Raw genomic sequence first — 27,553 nt, forward strand, 5'->3', positions numbered from 1 at the left:
CCTGCCGCCCCCGCGGACGCCGGCCCCCGCCCCGGACCCCAGCCCGGCACCTGGGCTCGGCGCCGGGAGCGCGCGCGGGCGGGCGGGCCGGGGGCGACATGGGGAAATTCCAGTCCAAGCACGGTGAGATGCGGGGCGGCGGGCAGGCGGGCGGGCTGGCGGGCGCGCGCCGGCCACTCACTGTCCCTTCCCTCTCCCCGCGCCCTCCGGCCGCGCCGCAGCCGCTGCAGCCTTCAAGCGGAGAGAGAGCCCCGAAGGTGAGCGCGCGGGGCGGCGGCCAGGGCGCGCGACTGCCACCGGGGCTGGGACCCGAGCACAGAGCGCGACGCGCTTTCTGCCGTCGAGGCCGGGTGGGGTGGGGTGGGCGGGGGCGGGGAACCTTGCCTTGGGGCCTCCGGGAGCGCACAGGTTTCCCCGCCCCAGACCGCGACCCCGGTCCCCCGCCGGAGCCCCGCGCCCCAGGCCGCGCGGCGAGGGGTGGGCGCGCCTGGCGGCGGGGCATCGTCCAGGCGCAGCTCCCGCGGGCTTACCGGGCGTCTCCTTCCCTCCTCGGCGCCCCGTTTCCCGCGCGTCCGCCCACGGGGCCGCAGGGGACAGCTTCGTGGTGTCTGCGTACCTGGGTGGCCGCAGAGGCACGGAGGAGGCGGAGCGGCGGGGCTGCGTGGAGCACGGCACAAGGGACAAGCAGGTAGGCGTGGTGGGCCCGGCGGCCCCGCTGGGGCCAGGGGACCTGAGTAGCAAAGTTGTGCCCTCTGACCCGGACCCAGGACCCCAGGACAGAGAAGGCGAGGGCCCCGATGGCCCAGCGAGAGTGACTCGGGCTGGGCCAGACGGCCCCTCCCTCTGGGGGAGGGGATGTGGCGCGAGGCCTCGCTCTCCCAGGCTGGAGGAGTGGGGGCAGGGCTGGGGAATGACCGGCTGTAGGATCAGTATACCGCACAGCAGTGGCGGCCACAGCGTTAAAGGCCACCGTGCTGCCCATCTGCCGTGTGGGTGACCGCAGGCCTGCGGGGATGCTCACGGGAAAGCCCAGGGACACCCGGGCTGCAGGTGCTGTCAGGGGTCGCAGGGGTCCCACTCAGGACCCAGCGCCCCTGAGAGTGGATTTGGAAGGGTGTTCCGTCCAGGCCTGGGGCACCAGAGGGGCCTTGGGCAAACCAGACTGCGCACGTTCGCCCGGGAGGAGAGAGGCCGGTGGATGGTCTCGGGCGTTAGTGTGGACTGGAGTTGGGTCGGTGGCCGTGCCAGACGACGGAGACCCCCTCCTCCACCACTGCTTGTTCCCCTCCGAGTCCCCCGCAGACAGAGTACAGCAGCGCATGGACGTGTCAGCTCTCCTTTTGGAAAGACGCTTTTCTGGCCGGTTGATAAATGAAAAGTTCTGAGTGTGTTCGTAAACACTTGTGTGGCCTCGTCCCGAGAAGGGGCCCAGATACGCCCTGAGATCAAACACACAGTAGAGTTATGATTCCTGTGTCTGGGAGTGAAGTTTGAATCCCACGCCTGTGAAGGCAGGAACTCCAGTTTACAGTGTTTGCTGGGCACTCATGGGAAGGTTGCGTGGACGTGTGCTCCTGCGCACCACGGGGCCGCCCCAGCTGCTCTCTGGCCCTCCTTTGGCCTGATTTAGTTTGCCTGGGCAGGTGGGTGCTGATAACGGGACGGTGTTTCCTTCCCACTTGGTCCTCCTGTGTGTAGGGGGCGGCAGGCAGTCCGGAGCGGTGAAGGGCATGTCCACCACCTAACCCTGTCCTGCCAGCCACCCGGCGGGGCCGTCGTCAGCTCAGTACAGCAGGTCCCACACGCAGGCGGTGTTCGTCCCGGGCTGCGGGCTATGGAGATGGAAAACAAAACGCTTCCGCTCTGGCCGCGGGTTATAGTGCCAGGTTATGACAGTTTCTTAGGCCCATGGATTCCATGCTCTCGGGACGTTCTTGAAAGAACAGTGTGGGGTTTGGCTTGGGTTGTTCCCTTGTTGTTTTGTTCGCAGCTGTGGTCTGAATGTTTGTGTCCCCCCCAAAATTCATGTGTTGAAACCTACCCCCCTGTGTGTTACATTCAGAGGCTGGCCCTTGGGGAGGCGATTAGGCCCCGAGGGCAGAGTCCTCACGACGGGATCAGTGCCCGTATGCGAGCCCCAGAGCACCGCGCGGCGTTACAGGCAGAAGGCCAAGCCTGCCGGCCCCTCGGTCTTGGACGTCCGGCCTCCGAGACTGTGAGCGATGAACTTCTGTTGTTTATGAGCCACTGCTCTGTGGTGTGTCGTCGCCGCAGCCTGAACGTACTGTGACAGCCTCATTCATGACGCCACGATGTAGGAAGAAAAGAATCTCAGGATAAGGGATGGGCATTTGATCTTTTCTCGCCTTTTCCCATCTTTCCTCATCTGGCTATAGGGCTGTGAGCCACGCTGGGAGTTTAGACCCCCCCGGCCCAGGTGCTCAGGTATCTCGCTGCCGCACCGCCGACCCCCCTCACCGGGCACCTCCACTCCTGCCTCTGCCCGGAAGTTGCTCTGTCGGGGGACATTGGGGTGTCAGGTCCTACGTTCCTCCTGTTTCCTGTCCTTCCCCTTGTGTGGTGTCCAGAGCCCCGTCACCGTCCCTGTCCTCCCAGGCGATGTCCCAAGGAAGGCCAGCCTGACTGTGCAGTGCCCCCAGAACACCTGACTGGGGTCAGCGAGGGGACATGTCCTCCTGTGCTTCCACGCAGGTCAATCCTGGTGCGCCGTGTTGCCACAAGAACTGTCCCAAATGACCTCGTGGAAATTAAGTGCATGTCCACCACCTAACTCTCACCTGCCCTCACTCACCATCCACCCCCCGCCCCAAAAATAAACGAAATGAGGTTGATTTTGCCCACTAATTAGTGAGCCGTGCTGGCCCCTGGTGCCCGCGTAGTGCACGTCTAATAAGGTCTCTGATAACTAGTTTTCGGGCAGGTAGATGCCCGCTTCATGGTCTAGAGTGGTCCTCCTCCTTGATTCTGAGAGACGCTGCCTCACTTCATTGCCACGGGCCCCCAGGGGCCTGGGGTTGTGCAGGTGCTGGCCAGTGACGCGGGACATTGGCAAGAGCGGCACAGAGGATGCAGCAGTGGGTGACTGAGGCTGCACGTGCGTTACAGTCCGGAGGAGAGACGGCGGTCACAGCGTCAGCGCTTGACCGTGCTGTTCCAGAGGTGGGGCTGGCGGAGGTCAGGGCGAGGCCCTGTGGGGGTCCAGCTGCCCCTCCCGGGCACGTGCTCACTTGCCATCTGCCCGTCTGATTTCTTCATGCTCCCTGCGGGGCGGGAAGAGTCCAGAAGACAAGAATCACCACTAACAACTGAAACTTTGTTGTGACTGAAACCCAGATCTCTGTTGAGTAAGCGCAAGAAAGGGGATTCCAGCGGCTCCAGAGGCGTGGGGGCGCCCCGAGGCTTCTGGTTGCCCCCGTCCCAGTCACCGTGGAGCCACGGTGTGCGGTGTAAACCACACGTTACGGGGCTGTATCCTGTCCTGTGGACGCCAGGGCTCCTCCTCAGCCGTCGGGCCGCAGCCACGTGGAAGGAGTGGCCTGGGTGGACAGGTGGTGGCGCTGTAGCCACCGTGCAGCTCCACAGGCTGACCCCTGGCCTTCCATGACCCGTGCTCTGGGGACGCGTGATCTGTGGAGTCCTGGCCTGTGTGCGGCGTCTGGGCACCACTCCAGGACCAGCCAGGGGGGCTTGGCTTTCTCTCAGGGGCCCTGTTTCTGCCCTTGGATGTGGCCTGGCCGTGTGCGAGGCCAGCACAGGTGCGCACGCAAGCCTGGGGGCTCCTCTGGGTTTGGGGGGCACCAGCCACAGGCCTGAGGGCCCAGACCTCACAGATCGGCAGGGAATCCCCCCAAGGTCGGGTGGTGTCAGTGTCCCTCCCCCCGCCCAAGCTTCCGGAACTGCAAATGGCCTCCCTGGATGCCGCTTGGCCTACGGATGAGCCAGGTGGTCCTGACTGAGGCACCTCTGGGGGCCGCTGGGCTGGGGACCCTGGAGCCACAAGGCCGCTTTGTGGGAAATGCCAGGAGGGGGCGGGGAGGACGGGGCGGCCTGAGGGCCCCGCGAGGCAGCCAGCTGCTCGGTGTGTCCCGGGGTGACTGGCCTACGTGTGCCTCTTCCTCACCTGGAAACCTGGGTGGGTGCTGTCTGCACGCGGGCCTCCCGGCGGGGAAGGGGACCCACCGTGCCCCCCTGGCTGTCCCCGGGGTCGGGGGTGCAGGAGGTTGGGGTCGTTTGTGGGCCTGCAGCCAATGGCATCTGACGGCCAGTGGGCGTCGAGGGCACGCGGACGGGCCAGACGCCACGCACGGGGCACCCGCCCCAGCCAGGTGCCCAGGGAGGGCGCGAGGGCAGAGGATGCGCCTGCCTCGCACGTGCGCTGGCATCCTCATGTGGTTGGCAAGGGCTCTGGGATGTGGACCCGGCGAGGCTGCGGCCGGCGCCCCGACCTCAGGGCCCGGGTGGTGGATGGTGTTAGTCGTAGCAGGGCCGGCGGGCAGAGGCTGTGCCCCAGGGCAGGACAGTGGTGGACGCAGACCCTGCCCTCGGGGTGCTGGTCTCTTGAGAAGGCCCCAGGTTTGGTGGGAGACGTGGCATTTGCCTGCCTGCCCTGGGGACACATTGGCACGTGACACTGACCCACCACTCTCACGTGTGCCCTTGGGGGCAGCCCCCGAGAAGCCCCGTGTGCAGACCAGGGACGGGGGTCGGACGGAGGACGGGGAAGTTCATGGAGCGCCCCAGCTCGGGGACACTGTTTTGAGAGGAGGAGCCTGCAGGACGGTGGGGGGTCTCGAGCAGCCCAGTTGGCTGCTGGGTGAGCAGAAACACCAACTTTGCAGGAGTGAAAGCAGAGACCCGCCGTCACCCTGCTCTCCTCAGGGCGTGACAGGCCGCCGTGGGAGACCATGGTGCCACATCCAAGCGGCACCTGTCCCTTATCTCACCTTCGCTCTCCTTCGTGGAGAAGTAGTTAAAGGAACGACTTACAGGGCTTTTGTCGAAGTCTTGCCTGTTATCTTCTTTGAAAATCCATGCCAGTCTGCAGTCTTCAGAAATCAGCCCTCAGCCCTGGTAGCTGCCCGGCGAAACTACCAGCTTTTAAGCGGGGGTGAGCGCAGACCCAGATGCAGTGGGAAACGCAGAGCGTCGGCGTGGCCCCGGCCGCCGGCCCGGCAGTGCTGCGCGGCCGGCTCGGAGCTCTGCTGAGGAGCGAGCCAGGCCCTCACAGCCTCGACGCTGTGGGGTTCGCGGTGAGGTTAGGGCCGTGAGCGCCAGCGGGTAGATTCTGTCCTGGGCGCCGTGGCCCCGCCGTGTGTGCCGAAGCAGACTGATCTCTCATCTGAGCCGCAAAGTGACCTGTAGTCACTGTAGTTTAGTTTCACGTCCCTTGTTGGCGGCACCTGGTTCTCCAGCCGCCGTCACCTGGGCGGCCAGCGCTTCGCAGGGCAGCACGGCCGTGGCTCAGCCGGTCCGCAGACCCTCCCTGGGTGGGGAGGAGGCGGACGGTGCTGCCCTGCCCCTCTGACCTGCCTCTCCAGGGGTCAGGAGTTAGGTCACGGGTCCCCATTCCCCGGCCGGGCTGCACAGCAGGAGGTGAGCGGCGGGCGAGACAGCGAAGCTTCACCTGCCGCTCTCCGTCTCCCCGTCTCTTCCCCACCGCTCCCCATCGATCCCCATCGATCCCCTGTCGCTCCTCGTCTCTCCCCGTCGCTCCCCATGTCTCCTCGTCGCTCCCCGTCTCTCCCCGTCGTTCCCCGTCGCTCCCCGTCTCTCCCCGTGTCTCCCTGTTGCTCCCCGTCTCTCCCCGTCGCTCCCCGTCTCTCCGCGTCTCTCCCCGTCGCTCCCCATGTCTCCCCGTCGCTCCCCGTCTTTCCCTGTCGTTCCCCATTGCTCCCCGTCTCTCCCCGTCGTTCCCCGTCACTCCCCATCTCTCCCCGTCGCTCCCCATGTCTCCCTGTCGCTCCCCGTCGTTCCCCGTCTCTCCCCGTCGTTCCCCGTCGCTCCCCGTCTCTCCCCGTGTCTCCCCGTGTCTCCCTGTTGCTCCCCGTCTCTCCCCATCGCTCCCCATCGCTCCCCGTCGCTCCCCGTCTCTCCCCGTGTCTCCCCGTGTCTCCCTGTTGCTCCCCGTCTCTCCCCATCTCTCCCCGTCTCTCCCGGTCGCTCCCCGTCTCTCCCGGTCGCTCCCCGTCTCTCCCGGTCGCTCCCCGTCGCTCCCCATCGCTCCCCGTCTCTCCCCGTCGCTCCCCGTCTCTCCCCGTTGCTCCCTGTCGCTCCCCGTCTCTCCCCGTCGTTCCCCATTGCTCCCCGTGTCTCCCCGTTGCTCCCCATGTCTCCCCGTCGCTCCCCGTCGCTCCCCGTCACTCCCCGTCGCTCCCCGTGTCTCCCTGTTGCTCCCCGTCTCTCCCCATCGCTCCCCGTCTCTCCGCATCTCTCCCCGTCTCTCCCCGTCTCTCCCCGTCTCTCCCCGTCGTTCCCCGTCTCTCCCCGTGTCTCCCCGTGTCTCCCTGTCGCTCCCCGTCTCTCCCCGTCTCTCCCCGTCGCTCCCCGTCGTTCCCCGTCGCTCCCTGTCTCTCCCCGTCTCTCCCCGTCGCTCCCCGTCTCTCCCCGTCTCTCCCCGTCGTTCCCCGTCTCTCCCCGTGTCTCCCCGTGTCTCCCCGTCGCTCCCCGTCTCTCCCCGTCTCTCCCCGTGTCTCCCTGTCGCTCCCCGTCTCTCCCCGTCTCTCCCCGTCGCTCCCCGTCGTTCCCCGTCGCTCCCTGTCTCTCCCCGTCTCTCCCCGTCTCTCCCCGTCTCTCCCCGTCGTTCCCCGTCTCTCCCCGTGTCTCCCCGTGTCTCCCCGTCGCTCCCCGTCTCTCCCCGTCTCTCCCCGTGTCTCCCTGTTGCTCCCCGTCTCTCCCCGTCGCTCCCGGTCGCTCCCCATCGCTCCCCGTCGCTCCCCGTCGCTCCCCGTCGCTCCCCGTCTCTCCCCGTCTCTCCCCGTGTCTCCCCGTCGCTCCCCGTCTCTCCCCGTGTCTCCCCGTGTCTCCCCGTTGTTCCCCGTCTCTCCCCGTCGCTCCCCGTCTCTCCCCGTGTCTCCCCGTCGCTCCCCGTCTCTCCCGGTCGCTCCCCGTCGCTTGCACTACTGCCTGAGCCATCCCCCACCCCCGTCCGTGGAAAAATCGTCTTCCACCCCACCAGCCCCTGATGCCAAACAGGTTGGGGACCGCTGGGTTAGGCCGTCTCTTCCTCTGGAGGTGAGACATCGAGGCCACCCATGTCCCCTGTTCTCACTCCCACCGTATGGCCAGGGGGCAGCCAGCCAGGCAGCCCCAGCAAGGTTGTCACAGAAACACTGCCCGCAGGTGACGACTGGGAGCCCCGTGACGTGGCCCTTTTGAAATGTGGGCGGCTCCCCCCACCCCCAAGCCTTCCTCTATCCCGTTGTCCACGGGAGGCAGCCTGTGCAGTGGCCTCATTGCCACCCAGACCCTGCTCCGGGCCTGGAGCTGCCCGCCTGTCACTTGCCCTCACGTCTCTGGGCCACAGCCGGTGCTCCGTGGCGCGGAGGCCGCATGCCTCTGCTTGGGTCCTACGAGGAGACACGACGCGAGGGACGTGCGGAGAGCAGGACGGGAGCGGGCGCTGGTGCCGCGGGGCAGGGGCTGTGGTGGATGGCAGCCCACCCGTGGTCAGTAAGCGTGGCGGGCCCGAGCTTCCTGCCTCTCACCCCAGGGCCCTGTGAGCTGCGCCCGCAGGTCAGCAGCCCCCGAGAGACGGGGTGCTCCAGGCGGGCCCGGCGGGCGTGGGGTCGTGCTGGCCCCTTCCTCTCCTTCTCCCTGAAGAGGGGAGGCCTGTGGCTGCCGTCCCCAGTCCCCGGTCCCCGGAGTGGAGGTTCGGTCCCGGCCAGGCACGGCCCATCTCCTGAGTCTGTCCTGCGCTGGGTTCGAGGGAAGCCGCCTGCTGGGTTGCTGCATGTCGCTGCCCTGGGCCTCGGGCCTCCTGGGCGTGAAGTGGCGCCTCTCCCAGGTTGACCCTGCATCAGACAGTCGCTGGCTTTGGAAGAAAACGCCTGTGTCGAATGGAAGCCCTTGAGAAGGATGCCGCGGCCGGAAGCAGGCCTGGCGTGCGGGTCACCGCAGCGCCGCCGGGTTGGTGACCAGCCCCCAGGAGTGCGCGGCGGGCCTGCCCTCCCCACGGGGCCCGGACGCTTGCGGCCCTTCCTACCCAGCAAGGTGCCCTCTGGACGGCTACGCGTGTGGAGCGAGGGGCTGACAGCATCGCAGCAGGAACCCTGGCTGCTGGGAGGGGAGGAGGGTGCCCGGCCCTCGCGGGGAGAGGTGGCGATGGGCCGAGTATGGGTTTCCTGGGGCAGCCGTAGCAAAGCCCCATGGACAGACGGACAGGCGGACGGACGGGGCGGCGGCCTGCTTGTCTCCATCCCGGAGGTGGAGGGTCCAGGTGTCCACCTGCCACTTCCCACCAGGGCCTCGCTCCCCTGCCAGGAGGCGCCGCCCCCGCCGTGTCCTCCCAGGGTCACCCCCCTGAGACGTGACGGTCTCTTCGTCAGGACACAGGCTGTGGGATCCGGGTCCGCCCCGGTGACCTCATCTTACCAGAGGGCCTCCGCGGCGACCCCACCTCCGCACACGGTCACCTTCTCGGGAATTGGGGTGCGGTGCGGCCCTAATGGGCCTGAGGCTTTCCTTGGCTCAGGGCCGGCTCTATGCCCTGCATGTCCACCCTCCACGTGCACCCCGTGCAGGCCCCGCTGCTGCTCTGACAGCCGACACTCAGCCAGCTTTCTGGGCTCTGCCGTCCCGACCAGGCCGGCGGCTTGAGTCCCTGTGCCGGTGCATCTCTGGGGCGGGGTCTCCTGGGGACAGAGGCCCGAGGGGGGCCTGGGCCTCGCACAGGGGAGGCTCCCGTGGTCATGCTGACCAAACGGTCATCCGCCCTCGTGCGGCGGCTGCCTTTGCACCCCCGCTGGGAGCTGCACGGGCGTTGCTGCCCCGGGTCCCCCTGGAAGGGCTTCGGGGAAGTGGGGCCTGGGGGAGGGGACCGCGTGCCTGCCTTTCTGGTTCCTGCCTCCAGAGCTGAGGTCTGTAATCCTCCGGTTGTCGTGCTTGGAAGAGGGTGGATATTTCTATGCTGGTTCCACGGTCTCCCGTTAACAGCTCTCATAAAAGAGCCTCCTCTGTTCTGTGGAGAAGAAACCCTTGAAACGCGCCTCCCTCCCTGAGCACTGATTCCTTTCCCTGCAACCAGGAGGCAAAGAATCTCTAGGAGGGCCGGGCCCTGGGGTGTCTCACAACCCCGGGTCTAAGCCTTGCCCGTGGGGGTCTGTCTGCAGCTCCCAGTTTCACCCCCTCCGCTCTCTTCTCCCCCCACCCCTTCCTTTCTCCCCCTCCCCCGCCTTCTTTGGGCTGTAGGAGGTTGGCGACCCTATCCAGAGGCCAGTGGACCCTGACATCCTGGGGCACGTTGCATCCTGGCCTGAGGGCCATCTGCTCCTCAGATCTTTCTCCCCCAGGAGGACGGAGCCGTCCCTGCCTGGGGGGTTGCAGATGCCCACGTGTACACCCTAAACCCACGAGGTGCCGGCCCACTGCCCTGGGGTCCCTGGATCCTCGGGAGGGTTGAGCAGACCCCAGACCTCACCGAGAGGCGTTGGGAATTCTTCCTGAGGGAGGCTGGACCCGTGATCTTCCCTGTGGTCAGCAGGCACTGGGGCATCTGACCGTGGACCTCTCCAGCGTTCTAGGTCTTTGATGGCTAAAAGCACACGTTGGGAGTGCCTTAAAGTAGTTATGTAGAAGAGAAGCCTTGGGCTCCCTTCGTGGGTCTCCTGGGGTGGCCGTGACAAAGCACCGCCGGCTGGCCGGCCTAAAATGACAGACGTTTACTCTCTCACCGCTCTGGAGGTCAGAACTCGGACACTGAGCTGTCCCAGGGCTGCGCTCCGTCTGCAGGCCCTGCGGGGGGTCCTCCCTGCCTCCTCCAGCTTCTGGGGGCTCCAGGCCCGGGAGAATGTAGTCTAACGCCGCGATTTCTACGTGGGCGCGAAAGGGATTCCGACACTTTCTTTCCGCGAGCTGGTCGGGAAGAGGCCCTGCACCTCGCGGCCCGCAGGCCCGTCCGGGGCACCTGGTTTCTGTGTTCAGGGCTCGCGGCCTGCGCCCTTTCCTCCTCGGTACGCGCCCCTCGGTGGCCCCTCTGGCCCTTTGGCAGCAACAGGTCAAACGTCTGCGTTGGCCTCTCCCCGGCCTGGGAGCACCTGTCCGGCTACCGCTGGGACGTCCACTCCCTACAGCCTGGGCAGAGCTCCTGATGCACCCCTGGACCTGCATCCACAGCCTGGCCTGCTTGGGACAGCCCCGTGGTCCCCGGGCCCTCAGTCTCTGGCATCCCCATCGCTCAGCAGATCTGCCAGCCCCCCGGTCGGCCTGGAGTCGAGAACTGCCCATGTGGGCCGCCTGCTGGGCCTCTGCGCCGGCCAACTGACCACACGCGGCCAGGTAGGCGCGTCCCTCCGCCCAGAGCCGCCCGCTGCCCCTTGGAGCCTGTGCCGACCGACTCCCGCCTGCCACCCCGGCCACCCTCGTGTCCGGTCTGCCGGGTTTCACGTGTTGCTCCGGCCCCTGGGACTTTTGCTCAGTCCTTGGCCTGGGCCCTGCCGTGGACATCTGGCCTGTCCGGGGGGGCCTCAGGCTGCCTGCTAGGACTGTCCGCCTTGCCTGTTTCAGACCCCTGCCCTTCTACCTGCCCGACTGAGTCATCTTCCCAGCACTGGCCAGCCGGAGCTGGGTCACTGAGGTCCCAAGGGTCCCGGGCTGGGGAAGCCCCGCTGCGGGGCCAGAGTCCAGCTGGCGACCTCTGTGACCTCGGCCGATCACCGCGTCTCCACCTGGGGGTGGGGGTGGGATTTGGGTGCTCCCAACCGGCGCTGGATGTGGGCTGTATCCACGCCGCCCACAGCGGTCGCTGCCGGCCACGCTGGTGCCTGGAGTGTGGCGAGTGCCAGGGGAGCTGGATTTCTAACGTGGTTTCATTCATAAATTCAAATGTAAGTAGGCACACGTGGCTGTGGCTGCCACGTGGACAGCACAGCTCCAGAACGCTCCATTTGATGTCTGCTAAGCCCCGGGGCCCCTGCCCCTGCAGCTGCAGTCTGGAGAGTGCAGAGCCCCAGTGAGCTTGGCGGGTCTCACGTATCTCAAGGAACTGTCAACGGCCAGTGTCCGCAGGCATAGGCAAATCCCTGCTCATTTTTCAGCATGCTGGAGGTTTGGGTTTTCACATTGGCCGGAATCCTTTTAGATGCAAGAAAGCAAGGCAGATCGTTAGCACCAGGGGTTCAGTAGTTTTTGTTCGGTGAGCAGGTAATGCACCTAAATGTACAAACGTGCAAATGGGGGCGAGGACCGTCGGAGATGCCCACCTCGGCTCGGCAAGGAGGATAAGCCGAAGTTCGGCAACATTGACCCCCCTCCGTCCCTCGCTGGGGCCGTGAGCAGGGAGAAGGCCGTCCTCGGTGGCCTCAGATCCAGGTGATACGCCGCGGTCTGCTTCTAGCCCACAGGACCCTCTCCCCAGAGGGGTGTCAGCAGAGCAGCAGAAGCGGTGAGGAGTCCGTCTCACACCACAAATCAAATTGGCGGGGCCGCTGCCGAGGGGCCACGGGAGAGAGCACGGGCGGGCACGGCCGTGCAGCGATCGTCCGTGTCACGGCTCTTCCCACACCCGCACGTAAACGCACCCGCGAAGTCAGAGGTGCTGGAGTTTGTGGGTGAGGAAGGAGGACAGTGAAAGGAGATCTTGGAAGAGAAAGTCTGGGGTCCAGACTCCACTGGCATCAGCGTCCACGGCTGTCGAGTACACGGAACCCTCCCGGGCTGCCCGGGCAGCAGGCGGAGGATGGCAGGCTCAGGGTTCCTTCACGGGACGGCACACCCGCATCTGAAGCTGATGTTCGTCTGGGTTTTCCTGAGTCACGTGGGGATCCCAGGTGGCTGTAAAGGGCGCGCAGAGGGTGCTAGGGTGTCCGTATGGTGGGGCAGCTCCTCCAGGGGTACTGAGTGCCCTGGGATGGAGGACCCCATGCCCACCCATGAGCCCGGACACCCGCTTCTCCTCTGAGGCTTCTTGAGGAAAACCTGGAGAAGGGCTGTGAGGCAAGAGCGGGTCTCCTGCGCTCGGGGTTCTTCCCATGCTCCCCAGAGTCTCCCAAACCACGCGGCTGCCCTGGGCCCGGCGTCGCTTCTGAGGCGAGATCATCGTTTAACAAAGGCGCTTTTCAAAGGAAGAAACGCAGGTGGCCAACAGGCACACGAAAAGCTGCTCAGTAGCGCTAATCATCACGGAAATGCAGATCAAAACCACAAGATGTCACCTCCCACCTGTCAGGTGGCCACCATCGAAAAGAGAAGAGATAGCAAGTGTTGACGAGGGAGTGGAGAAAAGGGAGCCCCCGTGCACTGCTGGTGGGAATGAAGATTGGCGCAGCCCCTGTGGAGAGCAGTCTGGAGTTTCCTCAAGAAGTTAAAAACAGAACTACCACGTGATCCAGCAATCCCACTCCTGGGTGTGTATTCCAAAGAAAGCAGAAACACTAACTCAGAAAGATAACACGTGCAGCCCCACGTTCACTGCAGCACCGTTCACGATAGCCGAGACACGGAAGCCACCTGAACGTCCGTGGATGGATGGATGGATAAAGAAGATGTGGTGTGTATATACAGTGGAATGTTATTCAGCAACAAAGAAGAAAATCTTGCCCAAAACATGGACGGACCTTGAGAGCATTATGCGAAGTGAAGTAAGTCAGGCAGAGAAAGACGAACGCCATGTGATCTCTCTCGTATGAGGACCAGAAATATGCAGAGACGAGAGCTCTGATGGCCGGGGCTGGGGGTGAGGGTGGGAGGAATGGTTGAAGGAGGGCTTAGGCAAGGCAAGTGCAGCTCTCCTCAAAACACTTTCTGTCTTTCACGGGTGGGGTCTCAACTCCGTTGCTTGAAGGGTGGGTTTTGGTTCCTGTGTGTAGAATTGGGGAGGGGGCGCTGGGCTCTGTCGGCCTTGACGCACGGGGGCCGGAAGCAGCCTCAGAGCCACGAGGAGGTGTTTCCACCTGACACCACACAGGTACTGCCAAAGAGAGGAAAACCCTGATCGCTCTCAGAGCTCGGCCCTCGGGCTCCGGAGCCGTGACCAAGTACAAACCGTTAGCGTCTCCAGCCTGTTTATCTCTGCTGCGGGCCCTGGCATCACTCGTGGACACGTGAGGCCTTCTAAACTAAAAACGCAAGTGCGTGGGGTTCTTTTCCACTTTGGAGTTGATCTTCCTTTGAAATAGAAAACATGAGGCTTAAATATGAATGAAAGAATGAAAAGCCCAGTGGTTTTTCCAGAGGAAGAAGCCAGATAGAGGAAGATGAATCTGGGTCTGCAGCCCAAACGCAGTGGCGTTAAACGCCGTCTGAACGGGAGCGCTGGAGGGCACGGTGGTTCAGGCACGTGGGGGACGAGGGTCTTGGTATTTTGCGTGTTGTGACCGCTGCGGCCAGGAAGCTTGGAGGGCAGCAGCAGGCCCTGGAAGGATGATCGCCCGTGATCTTCCGTGTTCTGCGAAGTTCCTCGTTGTTAGCTCTGAAGATGGAAACAGGAGCGGCACGACCGGGAGAGAAGCCGGTCTGCAGATTTGTTGCGAAATGGTTTAGTGTTAAACAAAAAACAGAATTGCAGGCTGCTGAGAACTGAGTCACTGAAGACGTTTTTGGCGTGTTTTATGCGCACTTCTCTGTTATCTGGGGTGGAGATTATGTGTGTGTGTGTGGGCATGCGTGGGCCTGCATATGTGGAGGTATGTGTGCATGTATGTGTGTGCACACGTGCATGTATGTTTTCATGCATGTGTATATGTGTGTACATGCACGTATATACATGTGTATACATATGCAGGGGGTGTGTGTGTGTGTGTGTGTGTGTATATCTTCTCACTGACCCTCCTCTTCTTGTTTTCCTTGCACATGTCTTAGGGTGGAGTTATTTCCCCAGCAGGTGGCCTGTGTGCCCCTACCGCCCCGCTGTAACTTATCCACAGCCGTGGGCTGTGGACCAGCTCCTGGGCTGAGTCCCCCGGGGGGCGTGTTTTCAGGCTTTCCTGCCACACGCGTGCCAGCCGTTCTCCGGTGGGGTAAGGTGACCTCACCCAGGAAGCAGGTTACGGCTGTGCGGGCACGTGAGGTCTGTAGGCATTTACTTTAGGATACCCTTTGATCCTCAAACGACGGAGTTTCTAGACCTCCAGTTCCAAATGTGGTTATTACCAGCCTGGTTAAACGGCGCTAAAGCAGGGGCACCGATGGGCAAATCTAGAAATGCCCCCTCGGCTCCTGAAGTGCGGCTGTAACTTGGAAAGCAAGACGCCGAAGGCCTCTGTGGTTGTGGGCAAGCCCCGCACCGCCCCTCCCCTGAGGCCTTTCGCTTTGAAATCAGGAGCTCACAGCCACAGCCGCTGTGGCCCCTCGAGTGGAGACCCTCCGTGGCGTCGTCGCACCTGAGTAGGAATCACTAAGCCCCAGAGCTGCGTCGTCACATCTGAAACTGTTCCGCCGCTGAAGCCGAGACTCCCACCACCTGGCGTTTCCAGACAGACGCGCTGGCCTGGCGCCTTCCAGCCAGTTCTGCCCAGGCTGCCTCGGTCTCCCTTGCGGGTGTTTCTGAGATGTGTGCCCACCAGGCCTTCAGGCGGCGGGGTGGGCAGACCCCCTCTGCCCTCCGTTCTCTCCCGCCTGAGGCCACTGTCCCCCCTCCTCCTGCTGTCCCACCCTGCCTCCTTCCCCGTCCACTCTGCTGTACCCCTGACCTTTGACTCTGGGGCGTCTCCCCCGCCCAGCGCCCCAGCCCTTGGGGTTTCTGCCTTTGCCTTCTCCCGCATGGCCCGGTTCTGTCCAGTGCGTGGTGAGCGCAGGCCTCCCCACCTCTCACCCCACACCAATCCCGCCACATCCGGCGTCCTGACAGCCCCGAGCTGGAGCCCGGCTTCCTCTCCGGTCCCCCCACTTGGCCCAGGTCGCCCTTGCCTAGATGTCACACCACCCCCGCCCCTTGCCCAGCCCCAGGCTCCTCCCAAACTGCCCCGAAGTGCCTTGGTCGCCTTGGTCACTGACGTAGCACAAGCCTGCTGCATGTCCCCTGAGGACCCCGGCCTCCTCGCTGAGCCCCCGAGCCCCTGGCTGCCTGGGATGCCTGCTCCGGCCCCGCATCTCCACCCTCTGCCACGACCGGGTCCCCACCCCGGTCCCCAGCGGGCCGCCCAGCACCCGGGGCTGTCGTTTGCAGGATTAACCACGGGCGGGGCTGCCGTCCAGGGCGGGTGCGGCTGTCCTCGTGGCTTCTGGCGAGCCAGCTCCCTGGCAGTGCTGACCGCAGAGCCGGAATCAGTGTGGCTCTGACGGCCCCTTCCAGCCGTCCCCAGGGCCCTCCCCACATGCCGCTTCACAGCCGCCTGCTTCACCTGCCCAGGGCGCGGAGGTAAGGCCAGGCTCTGTCTCTGATGATCAGAAACCCTGCTGGACTGATCGACATTCCACAAGGGCTGACAGCCCACGCGGGGGGCCGGTGTGAGCCGGGGCCGGGGTGGAGAGCCCGTGGGGCAGCCAGGCGGTGTGGCTGGAGAGGTGCCCTGCGTCGCTGGGAGGGGCTCGCTGGGGTGGTGGGCGCGGCAGGAGCGATCCGTCTGGTTTCCGAACGGGTGGGAGCGCGTGGTGAACAGCACCTTCGGGATGGTACCTGTGACCCTGGGCGTGGGCCCCGCAGGCCCCGGGCCCCAGGCGTCCTCCTGGCACTGGGGCCACCCTCTCCTGAGGGAGCTGGGGAGCACCAAGGATGTCCTACCAGGAGCCATTCGCTCTGGAGGGCGCCCCCAGCTGGCCTGCTAGGTCCCCCTCCTCCCCGCGGCCCTCCCGCTGCTCCCCCGGGGGAGCCCCTCCCCTCCCCCTCCCCCCTCCTTTCCCCTCCCCCATCTCTCCTCCTCTCTCTGACTTCCGGTGTTGTTCTCCTCCCCCTGCTTGAACTCCCATCCACACTGGGCCCCCCTTCTACCCCCCCCCCCCCCCCCGCAGACATCTCACCTCGGGACTCCGGAATTCACCCAGTCCAGGCTCTCAGAAGCGGCCTGGAACTTACATCCCATGGGACTGTATTTCCAGACCCCAAGATGCTCTATGGGCTTTAGCTCCTGAGCTGCAGGGGGGCTGCAAACTTCTCTGAGTGGATCACCCCGTATTTTTACTGTTCCAAGATCAGCGGTGGGACCAGAGCCGTCCCTGGGGGTGGGTGCATGCAGCCTGGCTCTCGCAGGGGGACCGTCTGGATTCTTGAGACAGCAACGTGTCCTTGGACCCTCCGCAGAAAGGAAATTGGACTCGACACACAGAGCTAGATTTCCATCCTCTGGGGAAAACTGGTTCTCAGAAACGCAGGCCTGGGGCCCCCTCGGAGTCCAAAGAATCCACTGTGGGAGCAGACGCGGCTCTCAGTCCGCCCTCGCGGTTTGCGCTGTGACCCTGGCTTTGGAGCGGGGCTGCGGTCTCCCCACCCCTGAGGCCGGAGGAGGGGCCTGGTCGCAGCTGGGTTTCTGGCCAGTGTGCTTCCCTGTCTCCCCTACTTCAGGAGAAGGCCCTGTGGTGAGCGTGTGCGTGGGCAGTCACTGCACCCCGGCCTCGCGTCACTGGGAGGACAGCCGAGGCCGCGCGGCCGGCGGCCGGTTCAGGATTCTCAGCCGCCTTTCGGCTTCCGGGCGGTGCTGGACTCATTCTCATCCCAGGGCCCACGACTGTTACCTCATATGGAAAACGGGTCTCTGTAGATGTCATTAAACTCAGGATCTAGAGACGAGAGATGGTGCTGGTGGCCCAAACTGCCACCGGGTGTATCTCTGTAAGAGGAAGGAGGGGGGCGGGGGTGCTGACCCAGAATGGAAGATGCGCCCTGGAGAGGCCGCGTGGCCACAGGGCGGAGGTTGGCGGGATGCGGCCACGAGCCCAGAGACGCTGGGGTCCCCGGGAGCTGGGAGAGGCAGGAGGGACCCTCCCTGGGGCCTCCGGGGGAGCCCCTGCCACACCGTGGTTTCTGTTTCTCTGTTTTAAGCCACCCAGCTGGTGGCCGTTTGTTACGGCCGCCTCAGGACACGGACACACTGTCCTCCGGGCCCTGTGACCCTTGACAGCTCCTGCTTATTGAAGCCCAAATCCCCCAGACCCCCGTGCTAAGCCCTGGTGAAGAATCTGGGTTGAATCAACCTGGTTTTTGAAGGAAACACATCTCTTTGGAAAAGAGGAGACGCCTGCCCTTCCTGGAGCAAAACAAGGCCTGAACTAACCCCATGGGCTGCTGCCTGGAAGGGCCTTGAGTTTTCCCGGCAGCATCGGCGGGGGGTGGTGGCGGAAGGCCGGGATGTGAGCCCCCGCCCGCCCTGAGGCTTGTCACAGGCCCGCGGCCACGCCAGGACCCTGGGTGGACCCGGGTTCAGAAGCCAAGCAGCCCGGTGGACGCCGGGCACCCCTCACGGCCGACTGCAGGGAAGCAGGTTCCCATGCAGGTGGGCGGCCACAGGAAGGGGCGGCCGGGCCAGAGTGGCCGGGGAGCTGGGCTGCAGGATCGACCAGGAGGTCCCCCTGGGGTCTCGAGTTTGCAGCGGATTTTAAGGTCCTTCCAGGATGCCCAGCATGTTTGTCGAGCAGTTTCTAACCAGACCCTTTAACAGGCGATGAGGAAGCAGGTTTGTAAAGGCCATCTTTTCACATGCTCCGCCCCGTTCACGGCTCCATGGGAAGAGCAGAAACTCCGGCCGCACCGATTCCCTCGGGGATCTTCCCGGGAGTCGGGGGGCGGGGAGCCTCTGCTCCGTCAAGAGTGTGGGGTTTCCAAGGAAAACGGGCGGCCCCGAAAACCCGGGAACATGTTTCCTAAGGCCGCAGAGCCGCTGAATTTTGAAGGAATATGTGAACGTTGACGTTTGGAAGGCGGACGGTGTTCAGGAGGTGATCGTTTGCATCACCGAAGGCTTCTCCTTTTCAATCAGCCAGACATCCCCACATCCACGTGGCCTTAAACAGGAGCCCATCTCCTGCCGCGCAGCCAGGCTCGTGTGAGGGGTGGACGGCCCAGCGTCGACAGCTCTGGCGGCTGGAGGGGGCACCCTGGCCGTGGGAACGTGCGGCCAGACCTCTTGGCGTTTTCACGGGAGGCCAGGGTCTGAGCTTTTAGGCGGTATGTCCCAACACCTGTGTGCCTGCGGGCCTCACCTGGGCAGATGGGCTGTCCTGGGCCTTTCAGCAGGACCTGGCCAGGCCAAGGGCCGCTTGCTGGGAAGGACCAGGGATTCAGTTTTGTGCCGTGGCTCATGGAGCAGATGTTCTCGGGAGTCTGAGCTCAGGACAGAGGCACAGCAGGGTACGTGGCCTCTGGGCCCCCCGAGAGCCCCTGCGGGTGAGGGGGGCACGGATGGGACCATGGGGACCCTGCAGCGAAGGCCGCGGCCACCCGATGTTGACGTCCAAAGAAGGACAGGGAGAATAAAGCTTCGGGACGCGTGGGCCCTGGTGCCGTCCCGGGGGCCAGCAGAGCGCCTGGCGGATGCCGGAGGCTGAACGCAGATGCTGCAGGGGCGAGGACGGAACTGCCCCTGCCTGGTGCCCCGGGGGTTGGCAGGGGCTCGGGCCCCACACGGATCGTAGAGCGTGGCCATCTCGTAGCCCTGCTGGCTGATGTGGGAGTCCCGGGGCCACAGGGGGATGGAGCCCATCACCAGGAGCGTCAGGAGGTGGTTGGTGCCCAGGACCATCCGGTCAGGCGGGGAAGCGGGAAGGTGGGGGCCGGACCGGAAAGCGAGGTGAGGGTGGAGGATTCTGTATGCAGGAGGCCGGGGCTCCTCTGGGGGCGCAAAGGGGAGCGAGGGGGGAGGTTGACGCTGGGGAGGGTCTGCAGCGGGGGCTCAGAGCAAGGGGGGTGCACGCCAGCATGGGAGGGGCATCCCAGGAGGGGTGGGGCTGGACCGCCCTGGGGCAGGCGCTGCGGCGGAAGCGGGGCCCTTGAGCGGGGCCATCAGAAATGGGGCGTCTGTGTGCACCCCGGTCGTGCTTGAGGGCCCCGGTTTTCGGGCCACTTGGGAGGTCGCCCTGCGGGGCGTGGCCGCGCATCTGGTCAGCAGCCCTGCGGGAGGTTTTATGTGTGGCAGTTAAAGCCCTTGGCCCTTGTGTTGAGCCAGAGCGGTGAAGATTAAGGGGCATTTTGGTGCAACCAGGGCGGATGTGAAGGCACCAGTCGCGGGCGAAGCGCGGCTGCGCTCCCTGCAGCGCTGTCTGTCCCGAGTGCCGTGCAGCGGTTGCTGTCGACTCGGATCGTAAACGCTGCGTGTTGTAGCCTTGGGGTGTACGTGGGTGAGCTGCACGCGCAGCCGTATCAGGGAAGGAGGTCACGACGGGCTGTCGTATCCGTCCTGGCCCGTCGTGTCCTGACTGTGTCTGGCGAGCAGCTCAGGGTCCAGCCAAGGGTCTGTGCAGACCGTTTCTGTCTTGACCCTCCCCCAGCCCAAAGCATTTATCGTCTTGTCTGTAACCAACACAATACGCCAAAAGCAAGTCTCAAATTATTTTAGAACAAAAAATGGGATGAAGTTTTGAACTTGCAACTTTTTTAAGCTCACACGTAGAGGACTTGGGTGGGTCTTGTTTTTCCTCTGACCTCTCAGCCGGGCCAGGCGAGCGATGTGGAAACCCTGGCTTCCTGCCTGTCGCTCTGGCTGCTGGTGGCCGAGGCCTCCGGGCCAGCCGCTCCACCAGCCGTGCGCCCCGGCGCTTTCCCAGAAGTGCGTCTCGGGGCCTCAGCCGTTCCACCCCGAGACTGGCTCTTCTAGCAAGAAGTGCTGTGCTCTGTTGCCAGCTGACCTGCAAGCCTCCGGCACCTGGTCCGGAAGCCACCGCTGCTCCCCACAAATGCCTGGGACCTCAGCTTCATGACTTATTTTGATTTTACAGAAAAAAATTTAACCAAAAATCAGGTTTTCAGGAAAAGTGACTGGAAGTTATCTTAACGTCCACCCGGGAGAGAGCTCAGCCCTGTCTTTGGGCGGGAGAGGACCTTGTGAGCCCGGGCGCTGCGTGTGCAGGGCGTTCACAGGACCCCAAGGACGCTTGGAGCTATAGGCGAAGCGGGTGCTTTCGATGCCAGCAGGCTGGGTGGCCCCTTCCCCACGCAGAGCGGGGCATCTGGGCCGGTCCTCACTGAGCCCAGGGCAGCATGTGCGCAGAACAGGAGGTGTGCGTCTGTCTCCTCGTTCCCGTGGACCCAAGTGTCTTAGGGTGTGTTTGGCATCAAGGTCTTCTTCAAAGTAATCAGTCTGAAGATCTGGGTAACAGCATTCCAGGTGTTTTTCGTGGGTTTTGTTTTGATTTGTTTGTTCTCACAAAGAACAAGCTAGAGACGCAGAGCTGTGTTTGAGGCTGGCCTGTGTCCCCTCTCCTCCTGCCGACGGACACGGCCATCCCGAGGGCACTGGTGGGCCTGGCACGAGGGGCTGGGTCTGGCTGGTGGCATCAGGCCCCTAGATGAGGAACCTGGGAGCAGGGACCAGTGTCACAGCCGCGTGGGCCGAGCCGGCACAGGGCCTTCTGCTGTTCCGGTGGTGGCCGGGGCGCCTCGGGCTGGCAGAGGCTCTGGCACTCACCGGCCAGGGCAAGGATGCCGCCAGGCCGCCCCCGCGGGGCGCAGGCGTTGTGGCCCCCTCTCCCTGCCGCCCAGTTGGTCCCGCACGTGGTCCCTCCCGGCCGGACCTGGTCAGCACCCTCCGAGGCACCGGCATGGGCTCACTGCTTCCCACCCCCAGTCCACCTGCGTGAAAAGGCGACAGAGGGACAGTCTGACCCAACACCACCACCACGTGGAGATGACGTCAGGCCTGTTTGTGGACAGGTCGGGGCTGGTCCCCGGCCACTGCCCGCAGCCTGAGGGGCAGCGGTTGGAACCCTCCACCATCCCCTGCGGGGCCCCGAGCTTGTGGGGTGTCAGGCGGCCTGGCGGGGCAACCCCACTGGGTCTCCTGCCGAGTTGACTCCAGCCTGGGCCTGAGCCCTTGGGAGAGATGAGGGGCCCCAAGTGACCTGGAGGTGCTGCGTCAGGAGGTGCGATAGAGCCTTGGGGCCCAAGAGGGCTGTGTAGCCAAGCAGCCTGGGGGGCCGTGTCCTCACACACATCTGAACGTTGCATCCTTGGCCGGGCTCTCAACAGCTCTGTGGCTTCGGAGTCAGAACGGAAACGTGGGGGACAGAGACGTCCGTCTGCCCAAGAGTCACCTGGGGAAACACCCGGGTCCTGGGGGCGACGCCACGCGACCCACCACTGGGACACTGGATGGAGCCGGGATCCGAGGCAGCTTCCCTGGCCGTGTCGCCCCTTCTTCCCGTCTCTGTGCTCTGACTTTTGTGGGCTGTCTCCACGGGCCACGTGAACTTCTGTTCTGTGGTTTCCTGGCTGAAACACCCTTTGGATACGTTGGAAGTCTTGTCCCGTTTTTCCGTAACTGGTCTTGGGATCGGCCCTGGAAGCTTCTGTCTGTGCCCTCGGCCCGGCCGCCCTGGAGGAGATGCTGTCCCCCTGCAGCCCCGGCCCCTGGGTTCGCGGGGGTTTCGGGGGCAGGTCACTCGGGTCCTTGCCCGGCTGTGACGGGAGGTGCTGCGTGCGGGCCAGGGAGCAGAGGGCAGGCGGCTTCTGTCCGCAGCCCAGGCTTCTGGTCTGTGCTCACCTCTCACAGCAAAGGCCAGGCCGCAGCGTCGTTCTCACTGCGGCTGCGCCCTTGGGCAAAGGCCGTGCCCCTCGTGCGGGGCTCCTGTTGAAGCCCCGGCGCGCTCACGGGCGCCACGTCTCGTCCTGGAGACGCTTCTCGTGGAACCAGACAACATCCAGGGATGTGCGTGTGTCTTACTTTCAAAAACCTGAGGCTTAGTGAGTGTGGAGAGGTTGGTATTTCTAGACCAAGAACTCTCGGCGCCCCAGGAGGTGGGGTCCGGTTCCGGCACCCGGAGCGCATGTGGGGGTGCACACCGTCTGCCCTGTCCTCTCTCCCTGCAGGGGCTGCCTGGCGGGGACCCCAAGGAAGGACCTTTCCGGGACGACCCGTGTCCCCTAGAGGGTAAGTCCTGCTCTCCAGACCTCACTGACGCCACACCGTACCCCAGGCACCTGCCCCCAGGACACCCTGGCAATGGGGACCACCCACACCCCACGCTCCCCGACGTATCCCAGCACACCCAGGCCAGCCCTGGCTGGTCGCGGGTCCCCACCGGTGGCCGTTTGCAGGTGCAAGCCAGGTTCCCCGGTCTTAAAAGCAAATTGTTCTGAGATGTGCTTAAAAACACATCTCACGTGGGCTCCTCCGTGGAGCAGATGACGTGGACTTCGGTCTGGGGGTTGGAGAACAAAAGGCGAATCTCAGGGCCTCTGCCCGTCCGCGTCCCTGGAGTCCCGCGAGCCCGTGGGCGGAAGGACAGGTTCCGCACGGGTGTTTCGGTGAATCCACGGGTCACCTGTGGGTGTGATGTGCCGCATTAGCGTAAGGCGTCCAAAGTGGTCTGCGTGCGAAGCATGACCGCCCTAGTCACCGCCACACATGTGCATCTGCCGTGGAGTGGGTCCCCGTGGCGTGTGACAGTGACCACCAGGCTTGTCCGAGGGTCACCTGCCGGGTGAGCGTTCTCAGCATTACGTGGGCGGGGAGGCTGACCGCAGGGCTGCCTTCGGAGGGGCTCCGCGAGCCCTGCCCAGGAGCTCAGGCCCTGGGTGTCTCCTGGCAGCTGCGTGTCTCCCAGACACGCCCGGCTCCTGTCCTGGGGAGTAAGTGAGCCCGGAGATCAGGGCACTCCTTGTCCGTCGGGCCTGGAGATTGGGGAGGGGGCTGCCCGGCGCACAGGCAGCCTCCCGGGCTCTGGTGTTGCGGGCTGTTGGGAAACCGGACCGTGTCGCTGGGGAGGGGAAGCCAGACAGTGAAGCAACCCTCCCGGGGGCCCCTCGGGCCGGGCTGCCTGCCTGTGGGCCTGCGGGGCCGCCCTCTCCCTGCCCCAGGCTTCGAAGCCACTGCAGCCAGGGAGGCAGAAGCGCGCGTCCGGCCGCGGCTCACCCCGGGGAGGGCCGCCCTGGCCTCCGCTCAGGTCCCTTGATGCCGCATGTTCCAGAAGCCCAGGCCCTCAGCTCAGACCCGTCTGGAGAGGTCACAGGCCCAGCAAGGATGCGGTGGCCCCGGGGCCACACCCCCTCCCCAGCCCTGCGTCAGCCCCCGGGCCAGGCCAGGGGAGACGGGCCCGTCCCGCCCCTCTCGTCCCTGCAGTGGCACTGCCGCCGGAGAAGGCCGAGGGCCGAGAGGGCCCAGGACAGCTCTTCGGCACAGACGATGGAGAAAGAGCAGTGAACCGCGAGGGCCCCCGCGGGCCGGGCAAGCGGCGCCTGAACGTGGACGTAGGTCTTTGCCCGGCTGCCCCTCCTGCAGGCGGCCAGCGCCGGGGGAGGGGCGCGTACCGCGCTAACATGGGGTCCCCGCGCCCTGCAGCTCCCACGCCGCAGGCTCTGCTGGGGGGAGGTGTCGCCCTGCACTCGGCCTGAGCGGCCCCAAGTAACTCAGGGGACTTGCCCGGCACCAGTGCCAGCACCACGGAAGTGACCTAGGAGTCGACTGTGCAGACCTCTCAGCTCCCCAGCCTGCCCGCGGTGGGGGTCAGGGCCCCGGCGCGAGGACGAGGCTGGCCCTGGCTGCCTGTCCCCGTCACCCTGCAGGCGCTCCAGTGTGACGTCTCGGTGGAGGAGGACGACGGCCAGGAGTGGACGTTCACGCTCTACGGCTTCGACAACAGTGGCAAGGCCACCAGAGAGGTGACACTCTGCGTCTGCATCCCACGGTCCCTGGAAGGGCGCTGGCCGCAGACAGACAACGATGCCCGGGTCTCCACGATGGGGACAGGCTGAGCCCCTCCAGGGCGGCGGGAGAGGCTGGCACCCTTCATAGACGGGCTTGCGCGGGGCGGGAGGGGAGCCACCGCAGGACCCAGGTCACCGACAGAGCCGGCTGGAGTCCGTGTCCCCTCCTGCGCCCGGCTGCTGTCTGTGCGGTTCCTGGCAGAGCCCTGCACGCCTGTCTCTGCCCCGGCCAGCAGCCCCTCCCCTCCGCAGGGTGGTGAGGGCCCCAGGGGTGCCCCCGGCGCTCTGCTCTGCTGGCTTGTGTGTCCAGGAGGGGCAAAGTGCCTCTTGAAAGGAAGCAGACACGTAGGATGACTGAAATAAGTGTGTTTGAGTTAAAAGCAGAATCTGATAGTTTATCTGACTGCTAAGGCTTTTGAACATAGATTCGGTTTGAAATTTAAAAGGTCGGAAAGGTGTGATTCCAGCAGGGCTGCTGGCTCAGGTTGCGTGGTGCATTCGCAGGATGAGGAAAGGCGTCTCAGATGAGCTGCCTCCTTTAGCTGGGCTCTGCTGGGATGCCGAGTGAATCAATCAGGCAGGCAGCCTGGAGGTGGCAGCAGGCAGTGTGGGTGGGGCGGTCCTCCCCCCCATCTGCCTGTGTCCGTGACGTCCGTGCCCGCCCTCAGGACATGTCCAGCCTGATGCACACGATCTACGAGGTCGTCGATGCCTCGGTCAACCACTCCTCGGGCAGGAGCAAGACCCTCCGGGTAAAGCTGACCGTCAGCCCTGAGCCCTCCAGCAAGAGGAAGGACGGTCCCCCCGCCAGCCAGGGTGAGGGCCTGGCTCCTGGGCTGCAGCAGCTCCCTGCCCAGATGCCCTGAAGACCCTGCTTACACGTCAGCCCGCCCCTCCTCGCAGGCAGGCTTCCTGCCCCCCCCGTCCCCACACTGCATCTCTCCAGAGCTCCCACCCACCCTGCCGGGGGGTGTTAACTGTGTCTGCTGTTCAGTGCCCCCATCACAGAAAAAATCTCTATGGCCTCCTGAACATGGAAGGCGGGGCCTGGCACCTGGCGAGGGCTCGAAGCTGTTTGTTCAGTGAAAGAATGAGTGCGTGGGTGCCTGAGTGAGTGAGCGAACGAGTGAGTGAATGAATGAATGAGTGAGTGAACCAGTGGGTGATTGAATGAGTGAACGAGTGAGTGAGTGAGCGAATGAATGAGTGAGTGAACGAGTGGGTGAGAGAACGAGTGCCCACCTGCCTCTTTCAGACCGGGAGCCCACGCGATGCAGGATGGAGGGGGAGCTCCCCGAGGACCCCAGGGTGGCCGACAAGAGGCTGTCCACGCACATCAGGTGAGGGGCTGGCGTCCAGCTCTGCCCTCCTGAGATGCGAGCAGCCCAGCCACACTCCTGCGCCCCACAGGCCTCAGGGGCTGTCCCCTTGGGGTGGCCCGCCAGGACGGGCACCTGGGCACAAAGGCCGGATGTGGCCAGGGAGCCCCGGTCCCTCCCTGCCATCGGGTGGGTGGCCGGCACTCAGGCTGGAGCTGGGCGCTTCCAGTGTCGTCTGAGAGGCCATGGGGCTTGAAGGGCAGCAGGCGTTTGGCCTCCAGACCCTCAGCCCAGCTGCTCCTGTGCCCTACGGCTCCACTCACTGGGGCAGCAGCCACGGAGCCCTAGCTGGCGTCCTAGGTGACGCAGAGACAGCAGAGGACACTGGGTGGGGCCGTGGTCCTGGGGTCCCCTTGGGCCCCTGCTTGTCGTAGCGCCCACCCTTTCTGGGTGGGCATGCTGCTCAGAGCATGAGAGAGCAAACCCTCGCCCCCCCCCCCACGCTCCACCAGGAGGCCCACCGCCGACCCCCACCCCTGCCCCGAGCGGGGGCCCTACTGTGTGGACGAGAGCACGGAGCGGAGGAACCACTACCTGGACCTGGCGGGAATCGAGAACTACGCCTCTAAGTTCGGACCAGGTGGGTCCTGGAGACTGGGCCCCTGGCGCCAGGCCTGAGGGTTCCGGGCCCCTGCGGCGACCCCAGCTGGGGCCCCGAGTCCCAGAGTGGGCCGTTCAGGTGTGCGGGCAGGACCGGGTCCGGGTGGGACGTCCCAGGCCCTGCGAGGGGTCTCACGGGGGCTGTGTCTGCAGGGTCCCCCCCGGCGCAGGCCAGGCAGGAGCCCCCAGCCCGGGCCGCGCACCCGCAGGGCCGGTCCCGCTCCCAGGAGTCGGACGCGCACGCCGCGCACCATCGCCGCTGCCTGGGACCGGCCGAGCCCGCCCTGCTGGCCGCGGAGCCTGTGCCGCGGGCCCTGGACCTGCCGCCCCGGCCAAAGGGGCCGGAGAGGCCGTTCCTGAGGTCCCCGCAGGGCTCGGGGCGGCCGCCCGGGGCCCCCAGTGGGGGCAGGCCCGGGAGAGCGTTCAGCTTTCATCCGCCGGCCCCCCAACCCCAGACCCCGCCCCAGGACGGTCACCATGTCCCGCAGTCCCTGCCCCCGCCCTACGGCCACAGGCGCTGCCGGCAGAGGGGCCGGGAGGGCCACTCGCCGCTCAAGGCCGCACCAGGCCAGCCCGCGGCGCTGGAGCACGAGGCAGCGCGGGAGCTGCCGCCCGTGCTGCTGGGCGAGGCCTGCGCGGTGCCGGCGGTCCAGCGCCACGAGCACCACCACCACCACGAGCACCACCACCACCACCACCACCACCACCACCACCCGGCCTAGCGGCCCCGCCGGTGCTGGGGACCCACGCGGAGGAGCCTCCTCCCTCCTCGGCGAGGAGCGTCTCCCGCCAGCGGCGTCCCCGTCCCGAAGCTTTCTGTGTCATCCATAAACAAATTTGTACACTCGGACGCCTGCCCCTGCTCCTGTCGCGATGCCAAAGCAAGGCCCGCGGGGTCGAAGGGACCCTGCTCGGACGGCCTGGGCGTGTTTTCCTCTCGGAGCCCCGCTGGGGGCGCTTCTCCTGCGCGGCAGGGGGCGCGAGGCTTGTCACTGGCCCCGGGGGGCCGGGGGCTTGTGGTTCCCGTGGCTCATCCACCCTGAACCAGGGAGGGGCGGCTCGGGGCAGTCGCTGCTCGGGGCCGCGTGTGCGAGGCCGGCTCGGATCACGGGGAGAAGGGTGGCCCCGCGGGGGGCCAGGGACGCGGCCGGAGTCCAGAAAGGCGGAGGTGAAAGCCAAGAGGAGGGGCGGCCAGGCAGGGCCACAGGCGGTGCCGCCAGCATCCTACGAGGACACAGACGTGGCCGGCGGGGCCAGGGAAGCGTGGGCGCCCCCGAGAACCGCACACGCGTGGACAGCTGGACAGGAGGCGGGCGGAAAACCTTGAGTGCGGGGCACAGCCTCAGCTTTGGAAAAGCGCGATTCCCTTTGGGAGGCTGGGAAGAGGGCCGCAGGCGAGCAGGAAGCCTGGGTGTCCTGGAACCTCGGCCCGCGGACCCCCCCGAGGCAGGACGTGCCGCTGCTCCGTCTGAGGTGAGCAGCTTGTGAACTGGTGCAGCTGGTTTTGTATTTGCCTCCTTGGCGCTGTTTTTAAGGATACAGCAAAGTGGTGGTTGGTCTGTGATCGAGTTATTCCCCCGTCATAATAAAAATACGTGCATTTTGTAACATGTCA

The 27,553-nt window shown here is 65.2% G+C and overlaps 1 protein-coding gene across 1 annotated transcript; it reads left to right on the forward strand.

Moving 5' to 3' along the window:
- Positions 1 to 27,553, forward strand: NKD2 (NKD inhibitor of WNT signaling pathway 2). The gene is made up of 10 exons (XM_030856511.3): positions 1 to 123; positions 222 to 257; positions 591 to 688; positions 22,124 to 22,184; positions 23,376 to 23,503; positions 23,819 to 23,914; positions 24,628 to 24,775; positions 25,215 to 25,299; positions 25,791 to 25,918; positions 26,092 to 27,553. The coding sequence occupies exons 1-10, from the start codon at positions 99 to 101 to the stop codon at positions 26,658 to 26,660; spliced, it is 1,374 nt and encodes a 457-aa protein (XP_030712371.1). The 5' UTR covers positions 1 to 98; the 3' UTR covers positions 26,661 to 27,553.

Source organism: Globicephala melas, chromosome 3 (genome assembly GCF_963455315.2).
Source record: "Globicephala melas chromosome 3, mGloMel1.2, whole genome shotgun sequence".
Taxonomy (NCBI): domain Eukaryota; kingdom Metazoa; phylum Chordata; class Mammalia; order Artiodactyla; family Delphinidae; genus Globicephala; species Globicephala melas.